This window comes from Marmota marmota, unplaced genomic scaffold (genome assembly GCF_001458135.2).
Source record: "Marmota marmota marmota unplaced genomic scaffold, marMar, whole genome shotgun sequence".
Lineage (NCBI taxonomy): Eukaryota > Metazoa > Chordata > Mammalia > Rodentia > Sciuridae > Marmota > Marmota marmota.
In genome coordinates this window covers 5,056,242-5,068,107 of record NW_025999895.1, presented here as the reverse complement: position 1 = coordinate 5,068,107, position 11,866 = coordinate 5,056,242, and the positions used below count along the sequence as shown (strand labels likewise).

At 44.6% G+C, this 11,866-nt stretch overlaps 1 protein-coding gene and 1 pseudogene across 6 annotated transcripts in view; both read right to left on the bottom strand.

Annotated features, from left to right (window-relative positions):
* Rnf157 (ring finger protein 157) overlaps positions 1 to 11,866 on the bottom strand; it is a 69,254-nt gene that overhangs the window by 19,522 nt on the left and 37,866 nt on the right. For all 6 annotated transcript variants that reach the window (XM_015504150.2, XM_015504148.2, XM_015504151.2 and 3 more), the window contains exons 3-9: positions 10,025 to 10,113; positions 4,839 to 4,985; positions 4,182 to 4,299; positions 3,714 to 3,780; positions 3,371 to 3,414; positions 2,958 to 3,005; positions 299 to 370 (exon numbers count right to left, since the gene is read on the bottom strand). In XM_015504150.2, the coding sequence (XP_015359636.1) occupies positions 299 to 370; positions 2,958 to 3,005; positions 3,371 to 3,414; positions 3,714 to 3,780; positions 4,182 to 4,299; positions 4,839 to 4,985; positions 10,025 to 10,113 (585 nt within the window). The remainder of the gene's footprint in view (positions 1 to 298; positions 371 to 2,957; positions 3,006 to 3,370; positions 3,415 to 3,713; positions 3,781 to 4,181; positions 4,300 to 4,838; positions 4,986 to 10,024; positions 10,114 to 11,866) is intronic.
* LOC125614999 lies at positions 45 to 145 on the bottom strand (annotated as a pseudogene).

The window sequence follows — 11,866 nt, the reverse complement described above, 5'->3', positions numbered from 1 at the left end:
CAAGTTCAAAGCCAACCTCAGCAACTTAGTGAGGCCCTGTCTCAAAAAATATGGAACGCTTCACGAATTTGCATGTCATCCTTGTGCAGGGGCCATGCTAATCTTCTCTGTATCGTTCCAATTTTAGTATATGTGCTGCGAGCACTTATTTACTTTTTAAAAATATTTTTTAGTTGTAGATGGACATAATACTTTAATTAATTTATTTATTTATTTATTTATTTTTATGTGGTGCTGAGCATGGAATCCAGTGCCTCACACGTGCCAGGCAAGCGCTCTCTCACTGAGCGGCCCTTACCTTAGAATCTTGTGTGTTGTACTTGTTTTCAATTCCATAGATCTCCTGAAGAAGGTAGCTGACCCCATCTACCTGAACAGCAAACGGAGATGTTCAAGGACAGGCCGACCCCACTGGGAGACAGTGTAGGAGCCTCCACCCCACACCCCAGGAACCCAGGACTACCGCTTCACAATGAAGGAACTCGCAGGCCTGGACAAATAAAAGATGTATTTATTTACTTCTGTTTTCTCTTTGAGAGGGGAAAGAAAATTGAGTGTTTAATTCACCCACCATTATATACAACAGGGAACATAAAATTTCACCATTACTAAAATAATATTTGTACGTGGCTCACTATTGTGGGCAGTCGAGAAAGGATATGCCTCAAAATATAAGCACTAGCTATGTAAGGAAAGTGAGTTCAGACATACAAATAAAGGAATAGAAGAGAGAAAGAAAGAAGAAATGGGCAAGGAAAAAGAGGGAGACAGAAAAATGCACATGAAAGGGAGGTGTAGACTTGAAGGAGGGGCTGGGCACACCCCTCCAGCCAGAGCCACCCCTTTCCTACCCTGCAGCAAGATCATCCCCTTGGTCCTGTTTCTTTTCTTCCTTCTTTTTCTTCTTTTTGGTAGTAGGGATTGAACCCAGGGCCTCATGCATGTTACACCATGTCAGACACTTGTGGGAGTGCTCTACCCTGAGCTACCCCAGTCCTTGTAGTGCTCTACCCTGAGCTACCCCAGTCTTTGGTCCTGCTTCTTTTCTTTCTTTGTTTAGAAAAAGGAATAGGAATGGGCCACGTGTGGTGGCCACGCCTATAATCTCAGTGGTCTGGGAGGCTGAAGCAGGAGGATCGCAAGTTCAAAGCCAACCTCAGCAACTTAGTGAGGCCCTGTCTCAAAAAAAAAAAAAAAAAAAGGGCTGGGCATGTGGCTCAGTGGTTGAGCACCCCTGGGTTCAATCCCCTACCAAAAAAAAAGAAAGAAAGGAGTAGGATTTATCCAAATGTGAAGAATCAAAACACAACTCTTCAGAGACAAGAGGGCACCCTATACCAGGTTACCTGTCCTGTTTTAATTTCTTTTTTTGTATGGCAAAGTTTTTACTTTTAAATGATTAGTACACCAAATAATAACATGTAACAAGTTCTTGAGTCCTATCATCTAATAATTTTGATGAAAATAAACTAATAGCAGCCCAGAGAAGTCTGTTAGTATTCACTGCTCTAACCCTTAGTCAAAATGGACAACTTTAAGGCTGGATGCTGCTTTAGACAAATTACAAATAACTATTTATGACTTTTTCATAGATAAAGCCTTTGCCTGTCCTGTTTCTTAGAACCCTGCCTGCCAACACCCAATCCTGCTTCCTCTAGCCGGGGCTACGTCAGTGCCTTGGGTGGTCCTTCCTTTAGTCCTTTAGGCACCCACTCTTCTCTCCTGCCTCCCTTCACCTCTGCGCCCAGCACACAGATGAGGAACCCGTCTCTGACTTCACATCTCACGCTTCAGCTGCACGGGCTGTTGCTAACGCAAATCTAACAACAGGAAGATAGATAAAACATCTTCCTTTAGCTACTCTAGCCTTTTCATCAAACCCAGGCCTCCTAGAGAAACTGGCCTTCCCATGAAGCAACTCACCACGCTGGGGCTGCCCAGGTGCTGCCTCGGGCTCAGGATCTGTGACTCCTCTGCCTCTAAAACTTGTTTTAACCCTGTGGTGATCATACTGAAGAGAACACAATCAACCAGTTTACACTAAGGTACTACTGGGTACTATTGACCTCATTAAAAGAGGGGCGAGTATCTAATCCAAAAGCATGAGTACTTGAGAATTTCAGATATCTATCAGCTATCTGCAGAGCAGCCTTTCTATATACCTCAACCAAGGCCAGCCCTGACTTCCACCCGCCACTCGTCCTTGCCAATGCCTTTGGCACCTGCCTCCCTTCCCTTGATGACACCTCCTACTACCTCTGCATGTGGTGGGGCGTAGGCCTCTTGGCAAACTGAATTTTAGAATAGGAATGGTGGGATGAATTCAGCCAAGGGCTCCGGTTGGCTCTGAATCGGACCCTAATACATTATCCTTTTCTTGAAATGTTTCTTACTCTGGCATTTTAAATACAAAGAGTTGTCCCTAAACCTGATGTCAGGAGACAAATCTTGTCCTTTCACTGCTTAAATCCTTTGCTCTTTGCTCAGATAACTGCTGCCTAAACACTAACAAATCTGGAACACTATAGATACCAAAAACCAGTATTCCTTCCAGGACACCCAAGTGGTTTCTAACAATAAAAAGAACTCCCTCTTTCCTCCCCTCCTTCTTTAAATCAAAGAAAGGGAAGAGGGAAAGAAAAATGCTAAAACCAGAAAAGAAGCCAGGTGCAGTGGCGCACGCCTATAATCCCAGTGGCTCAAGAGTCTGAGGCAGGAGGATGGCGTTCAAAGCCAGCCTCAGCAAAAGCAAGGTGCTAAGCAACTCAGTGAGGCCCTGCCTCTAAATAAAATACAAAATAGGGCTGGGGATGTGGCTCAGTGGTCAGTGTCCCGAGTTCAATCCCTGGTTTCTCCTCACCAAAAAAAAAAAAAAAACAGAAAAGAGAAAAAGAGGGAGGAGGTAGGTGGGGGGAGGGGGGCGCAAACAGGAGCAGCCCCTGGCCTCAGGTACTTACCACTTGTTTCTGTTTGAGGGGTTTGACGCAGAAAGTCCCATCTGTGTGCTGGAATGAAAACATAACAGTTAAGGCAGGACATCAGGGAGGGCACCAAGTACTCCATATTCTGTCAGCTTTCTCAATCATACACACTCTTGGGCACTCACAGAGTGGAATTACAAAGTCTGAACAGTAGGGCCTTCCAATGAGCCAGTCTATTTCACGTTAGGAAGAGGAGACTGAGGGCTCAGGAGTCTAAGGTCATGAGCAAGGTGGTGGCAGAGCTGGAACCCTGAGCACAGCTCCCAGTGTGATGCTCTTTCAATGCCACCCATCTCCCAAGCTGGACCACTGTGCAGAGCCCAGGCAGCCAGCCAACCATGGTGTCCTTGCACAAAAGAAAGGGCTAAAGAAATGATAAAGTTACTCACCTTTTCAAAAGTACCCAGTAGGACATGGCAATGGCCAAAGTACTCTGAAAGAAACAAAGGCACACGTATGAAGCAGACGGCCAAATAACACATACTGATGCCCTCCCTTCCCAATTCCCACAAGGTGGCAAATAAATCATGCTGGGCTGACACCAGGAGGGGAACCCTGTACAGCCCAACAGTCTTCACCTCAGCCCAAGAAGCTGGGAACCATGGATATAAGAAAGACACTGCCTGACCAAGGCCCATAGAGCAGGTGTACTGGTCTGGGATCAAGGCTTCTGCCAGGATTGTGCCACAGAGGACAGTACACACAGCAAGAGAAGACAGAAATCACCCATACCATCTCCTTCATCAACCACAGCATGTACCACCAAAGGGTAGACCTCTCGGTCCAGGTCAAAGCCAAGCTGCAGGGAAGACAAGAGGAAAAGAGGGGACTAAGCACATGGAGATGGCACAGCAGCCATCTGAAAAGGCAGGCAGTCAGGATGCATGGACCTTGTCCGCTCCTCACTGATCAACCTTGTGTGACCCAAATCTGCTTAACAGAACCACCAATTTCTCTTTAAAAATTTCGTGGAATCAAAGCTCCCTAACCTGCAATTTCTTTTCTTTGAGCATGAATCTCTCAAAGTATCTGAGGTTCACAGGCTGCTTTGAAAGAGAAGAATTAACAAGGGTGAGATGAAGGGATCACAAGGCGAGCTTGGCCCTCAGGCAACTGGGCAGACGCTCTGCTGCCCACCTGGGTCTGGCGCCCCTGGGCCCTTCATATCTACCTGGGGAGACCCCAGCAGAGACAGCTCACCTCCTCTTCGGCCCACTCGGAGGGGTCCACGGTATGGGAAGGCAGGCAGAACTGCTGGCACACCCCTCGCTTGTAGTACACAGTCTCAGACTGCAGGCAGTCATCTTTAGGAATGTAGCTAAGAACAAGGCGGGAAGCAGAGCAAACTCAGGATCTAGACCAGGTGACCTAACAAGTTCCTGTCTCTTGCCTGTTCTCTATTTTCATCAGGCTCTAGCTCAGGAGAAGAAGTTCCCTTTCTATCTATTTCTGTCACCAGATAAGAGCCTGGCAATGTCATTAAACTTATCTACTCAACCCACACATGCTCAAAAAAGTAGCTAAATAGAGTTTTTTAAAAATATTTTTTAGTTGTCGATGGACCTATATTTTATTTATTTGTATGTGGTGCTGAGAATTGAACCCAGTGCCTCACACATGCTAAGGCAAGTGTGCTACCACCAAGCCACAACCCCAGCCCCCCAAATAGATTTTTCAAGAAGATTTTGAGGACTGAGGAGCTATGCTGCCATCTTCCAAAGGTGAAAGAATAAGGCCTGATAAAAGAAAATCTGAATTCAGGAACCAGATCTTGCTTGGTGTAGACAGAGATAAGCACAGGAGACAGGGACCTACCTGTCTGGGAGGGAAGCGGCCCACCTAGCCTCTTGTTCTTACCTGGCAATGCCATTCTGGAATTCCTCCGTGGCCTGGTAGTAGATGGTGATGGCCACACGGGCATCGGCATCGAAGGTGAACTCCACGTTGTAGTGGACTCTGGCTCTGCTGGCCTCTTCCCCAGGGCTCTTCACTTCCTCGGCACACCTAGGACACACCAAGACTCAGCATTTGAGCACTTCTTTTTTTTGGTATTAGGGATTTAACCAAGGGCCTAGCACATGCTCAGGTTTGGCAAAAGTTCTACCACTCAGCTACATCCCCAGCCCTTTTTGTTTGTTTTGTTTTTTGGCACCGAGGTCTGAACCTGGAGGTGCTTAGCCACTGAGTCCTTTTTATTTATTTTTTATTTTTTTTTAGAGAGAGAGAGAGAGAGAGAGAGAGAGAGAGAGGGAGAGAGGGAGAGAGGGAGAGAATTTTAATATTTATTTTTTAGTTTTTGGCGGACACAACATCTTTGTTTGTATGTGGTGCTGAGGATCGAACCCGGGCTGCATGCATGCCAGGCGAGCGCGCTACCACTTGAGCCACATCCCCAGCCCCCCCTTTTATTTTTTAATTTGAGATAGGGTCTTGCTAAATTGCTGGGGCTGGTCTCAAACTTGGAATCCTCCTGTCTCATCCTCCTGAGTTGCTGGGATTACAAGTGTGCATCACTGCACCCAGCTGACCTTTTTTTTAAAAAATTTAGTCATATATTGTTGACTTCTCTCCACGGCCCTTAACATATATCTAAATCTTCATTTTGAATGATCACAGAACATTTCATTACCATCATTTGTGTGGGAACTGAGGTTATTTCATACTGCTACAATTAATGTTCATATGCACTACCAGACTCTTAAAAGTTTTTAAATTTTTTTTTTAGTTGTAGTTGAACACAATACCTTTATTTTATTTGTTTATGTGGCGCTGAGGATCGAACCCAGGGCCTCACACATGTGAGGCAAGCGCTTTCCTCCTGAGCCACAACTCCAGTCCCGAGTTTTTGTTTTGATTATGATTATTAATTACATTAAGTAGCTTCCACAATGCTTGTTAAAAACCAGTAGGCTTTACTCTTCCTCTTCCTCCTCTTCAGAGGAAACCTCGTCTGGCTGACCACCTCATCTGTCTCTGAGGCTGATGCTTATGAGGGCTGAACCACATTCCTAAATAATGTGCTCAGAGGACTACTTCTTGATTTTTCAGTTTTAGGCACTACCTACTGATTTCCTACTGTAGAAATGACAAATTTATGCCTCTTTCCTCACTCTCTGCCCAATACACTAGCTCTGTCGCTTCCATGGTACAGTCATATTCTGATTTTATTAGCACAGTACCTAACTGTGTTGCCATGATTATAAAAACATTCACAGTCTGGTCACAGAGGAACCTATGGGCTGCTTTCCTTACCTTTTTCTTGGAAATAGTGCTCATCTTACCTTTTCAGTTGCTTGGTTTTCTATGTACTTAGCCCAAATTCCAACCTGAACCCTCTTCTAGCAGTCTAACTCCTGGAGATGTTCAAAGGTAGCAGGTGTTCCATTCAGCTCATCTTTTTGAGGTCCCTTCAGAGCCCTCTGTCCAGAACTGGACCTGGGGCCCTCTGTACCTGGCACACTACGGTCGTCCTGGATTCTCCTGCCACTCCCCTGAGGCTCCCTTTGCCTGTCCTGTAGAAGCTCATGTTTCTGGCATCTCTTGTCTTCCTCTTTTGGGGTCACCCTTTCATTTTGCTGGTGCACACTGTCCCTAGATTTCCTAGAACAGGGTGTTGGAGAGACAGGCTTTCTGAGAGCTCCCATTGTAAATTTGGCTGAGCAAAGAATTTAGGTTATAAATACTTTCAGAAAGACACCGAAAGCCTTGCTGCTAAGTCTTTTAGCTCCCAGTGTGGCTGACCCTCCTCTTTGATGACTTACAGAGGCTCCTCTTTGCCATCTATGTGCTGACAATTGCTGGCCCTTTCCATTAGGACGCATGTGCCCTCTGGTTCTAGAAAATGTTATTACATTACCTATGTCGCTGATGATTTCCTTCCCTCTCTGGTCTGTTCTCTTTAGAACCACTAGGTGAACATGAGACCTCCTACACTTGTAATCTATTCCTTGAATCTTTCCTCTTCTATTTCTCTTGCTGCCTTTTTGCTCCACTTCATAGACCATTTCAACTTTTTTTTTTTTATATTTTATTTACATTTTAGTTTTCGGCAGACACAACATCTTTGTTTGTATGTGGTGCTGAGGATCGAACCTGGGCCGCACGCATGCCAGGGGAGCGCGCTACCGCTTCAGCCACATCCCCAGCTCCTAGACCATTTCAACTTTTATCCCTAATACTCTCTTGAATTTTTCATTTCTGCTACTGTTTAGTTTTTTTTTAAAATATTTATTTATTTTTTAGTTTTCGGTGGACACAAATCTTTATTTGTATGTGGTGCTGAGGATCGAACCCAGCACCTCGCGCATGCCAGGCAAGCGCGCTACCGCTCAAGCCACATCCCCAGCCCACTGTTTAGTTTTTAATAGCCCTTTTGTATTTCCTAAGCACTTCGTGTCATTGTGTCCATGAAATAAGCAGCAATATTTTCTCTTCTGTCTCTGAGGCTGATGCTTATGAGGGCTGATCCAGGTCTGCAGAAAAACCTCCAACTCATCTCTTAGGCTTCCCATCCAGGTGGGTCCAATTCCCAGAGGTCAGTTTTCCTCTCTCCTGACAGGCTTGGCTGCTGGTGTTCTGGGGACTGAGGGAAGGCAGATTGGAGGGCTCCATATCCAGATGGATAAATTCAGTTACCCCCTACACCATCTGAGTCCAGAGATTCTCTGCTTAAGTTGAGCTCTTCAGCGAGAAATCTCTGCCAGACTCCACCAGGGTGTGGGCAGGACAGCTCTGGCTGTGTTGTGCAAGGAAAGGCACCTCACTACCTCTTAGACAGGCCTTCCCCTAGTCCTCTTCATTCTAGCTTTCCCCCTTGACTTCCAGAGGCACCTGGTCCTGCCAAGCCCTGAGCCTTTTGGGGATCACAGAGTAAAAGGGTGAATCTCAGCTTTTCCCTCTGTTGGCTCATGATTTTCTTTCCCGGGTCTGATGAGTTACTTGGCATTCACCATATGATTCCATTCTAAAGTTTTGTCCATGTTCCTTTCCCATCCTCCCAATTCTGTGACTCATGCTCTTTACAAACACTTTTATTATCATACGTTAGGGTTTAGAAAGCAAGCAAAAGTTGTCGCTAAGTCCTCATCTTTCCCTGGAAATGGGAAGAAATAGAATTTTCTCTATTCTAATAATCTCAGAAAAACAAGAGCTGAGAATGTAGCTCCATGGAAGAAAGCCCACCTAGCAGGACTGCAACAAACAAACAAACAAACAAACATGGGTAGGGGACAAAACAAAAGTCCCCAAATCACCCCAAAATGGAACACCAAGTGTTTCCCCTTGTGTTATCTCATCTAGTTTTGACAGCTGTCATGAAAGGTGAGGTTGAAAAAGTGACCTCTTTTACTGATAAAAAACCTGAAGCTCAGAAACTCATTTCAGTGGATGTTGGTGGAGCTGGGAAGCCCAGCAGAAATCTGCTTCCAGGGCCAATTCTTACAGCACATCGCAGCCTCTTCACTTTGTTCTGCAGCTGCAGCCAGGACCTCATGATGGCTCAGGCTCTTAAACCTACCTCCATCAAATGTGTGAACAAGCCACGTGTGATGAGGACAGAGTGGTTGGAGTGGCTGGAGGCTGCAGCCTCTCAAGGCACAGCCCCAGCTCAGGCTGCTGGAAGCTCTTGTGTTGTCGGGCTATTCTGCAGCCAAGTGCCTCCTGGGCTCCCTCCTCCCCAGAGTTGACCACAGAGGCAGAGAGAAGCACAGCTGCAAGTGGTGCACGCCTGCAACTCCAGCAACTCCAGAGGTCTAGTCTGGGGGACTGCAAGGCAGAGGCCAGCCTAGGCAACACAGAGACCCCGTCTCAGAATAAAACCAAAAGGGCTGGGGACATAGCTCAGTGAAAAAGTGCTTGCTTAGCAATGTGAGGCCCTGGGATCAAGCCTCAATATCACAATAAATAAATGAGACAGAGACACAGACAGGCAGAAAATAGATTAGTGGTTACTGAGGACTGGGAGAGGGATTTAGATGAAATGGGAAGTGCTGAATAATGGACGTGGGGTTTCTCTCTGGGTTTTATGATAAAAATTTTCTAAAATTACTGGTGATAACTCACAACTCTAAGCATACTTAAACCACTGAATTGTATATTTTGAATGGGTGAACTGCATGGTACATAAATCATATCTCAATAAAGCTGTTATATGAACAATTATCAGAAGGAACTTCTTAATGCTAATAAGGCTGACTATACAGGGCTGGGGCTGGGGGTCAGCGGTAGAGAGCTCATCTTGCATGTGCGAGACCCTGGGTTTGATCCTCAGCACCATATAAAAATAAATAAGTGAGGGCTGGGGATGTGGCTCAAGCAGTAGCGCGCTCGCCTGGCATGCGTGCGGCCACATCCTCAGCACCACATGCAAACAAAGATGTTGTGTTCGCCAATAACTGAAAAATAAATATTAAAAAAGAAAAATTTAAAAAAATAAATAAATAAGTGACATAAAGGTATTGTGTCCATCTACAACTAAAAAATAAATTTAAAAAAATAAGGCTGACTATATAAGCCTAAAATGGACTCAGAGCCATCTTTCTTGCCTTATTCAGAGAAATTTGGGACCTCTGATTTGCCCTAATCAGATCTGTCACCCCCGGAAACCAGAGAGCCATAGGGAATATACTATAGGAGTGCAGCATCAGATTAAGAATCACGCTCTCAGCATGGCAAGAAGGCACATGATAGTGAAAACTGATGAGGAGGACTAACCAACCAACCTAGGGCACCATGTATTCCTTACAGGAAAGGCACAAGCAATAAAATAAAACAAGAATTTTATATTCCAAAATCAAACATTTCATTATTACATAGACTTGTTGGAATGTAAGAGTCCCCTTTGAGTTCAATAATTCTTCTTCCTTTTTTAATTTAAATCCACAAAATTGGGGAAATATTGACCTTCTCTAAGAAAGTGAAAGTTCTTCCCAAAGATTGGTGTATGATTTCTGACCATCGGAAGCAGCGCCCAGCAGCTAGTATCCTGAAGACCATAGCGAGTCCATTGTCCTCAAGGAGGAGGTACCTGGAACCGGAGAACTTACTTGACGAGTCTCAGCGTGTCCTTTCGGATGTTGATCAGGCTTCTCAGAGTCTTCACGGGCTCTTGAGGAGGTGGGGCAGCGTACGGGAACTGTGTCAGAAACAGAGTAGGGAAGGCAGCATGTCTATAAAGATCCATGTCTGTCCCTTGGTGGGACAGGGCTGTACAGCTGGTCAAGAACAGTCCCACAAGGTGAGAGAGCAAGGGCCACTCTTCTCAATAAGCAAGGAGACTGGGACTGTGACATATTCAGTCAATTAATTAGCTTAAGATCGCAGCTACAGGGAGAACAGAGATTTAATGGGCATCAAAAGAGATAGACTTATCTGTTTTTTCCATTATATGAAAGACTATTTGAGTCAGCACCCAAAACATAGAGAACTAATCAAAAACTCCTACTGAAATTCCAAATACCAAAAGACACAAGGTGGCTGAGTTAATCACAAAAGGCTTTTCCACATGACCTTAGGCAACAGGGAACCAGACCCACAAGCCCTTTCCTTCAGGGAGGCCACATGGTATCCCAGGAATTTAGGGGCTGCAAATAAACAGAATCCCATCGTGAGCAGAGCTGAGGCTTGCAGACAGTCATGACTATGTGTCCCTGCAGCTGATCATATAAAGCAGAGTTCTTTAACATGTGGCCCAGAGTTATTTGGGGTCATTGTAGGTTTATGGTTGTCATCATCATTTACCACACACTTTCTAACTCTTCCCCCACTTGGACCTTTAGATTTAGAGCTCTGAGTTTATAATAATGAAAAGTTAAAGAAAGGAGAATGTAAAATTTTTCACTTGCAATTGGCTTCCGTAGAGCAAAAATGATTTTGGGGCTGGGGATGTAGCTCAGTGGTACACAGCTTGCTTAGCATACTTGAGGCCCTGGATTCAATCACTAGTACCATAAAAAAAAAAAATGTTTAAAAGGTCCTCAGTAGTCCTATAAAGGGGTTTGGATAACACAGGTTTTTTTTACTCATGTATCACTTAATGATAGGAATGCACTCTGAGAAACACATTCCTAGCGAATTTGTCTTCCTAGGAACATCAGGGTGAACTTGTACAAGCTAAGATTGTGAGGATATCATCAGGTAATACAATCTTATGAGATGACCATTGTATATTTGATCCTTCCTTGACTGTAATATCATTTTGCAGCACACGACTGTAATTTAGAGAAAACCTACTGGTCATTGTGGCTTTGCAAAACTGTGGTTCTCCTAGCTCAAGAAGAGTCTATCTCCACAATGCTGGGATCAGAAAACAGGATACCTAGGTTATAATCTAATTGTGCCTTTACAGACATCAACTGAATGGAGTTTTTCCTTTGGAAACATAATTTAACTAAGGCACATGTGACTTTATGTATTCAGTGTAATTGCTGATAATTCATATGCATGAATGTGATCCTTAAGTTAGCTCAGTAGTAGAGCATTTGCCTAGCAAGTGTGAGACCTCAAGTTCAATCCCCAGTACAGAAAACAGAAAACAAAAAACCCCAACCACATCCGATCTAAATTATTTGCATTGATTGTCCACTCTGTGGGCATTATATAGAATTTTCTTTTTTAACTTTTTCATTGACACATTAAACATGCATTCTTTAAAAGATGACAGTTGCTTTTTCTAATGACAAAACATTACATATTCGACCAGAAAACTTGAAAAAACATAAAAGTGGAAACCAGTTATCATTTCTCCACTTAGTAACACCAGCACGTGTTTCCCTAAGGCCTCGCCCCCAACCCCCACCCCACATCAGGACTGCTTCACGAGGCGCAGGCCTGCCTGCCTCTCTGAGTGTGCGGTGCAGGCGTGCCTCTCTCTGAGTATGCAGTTGTGC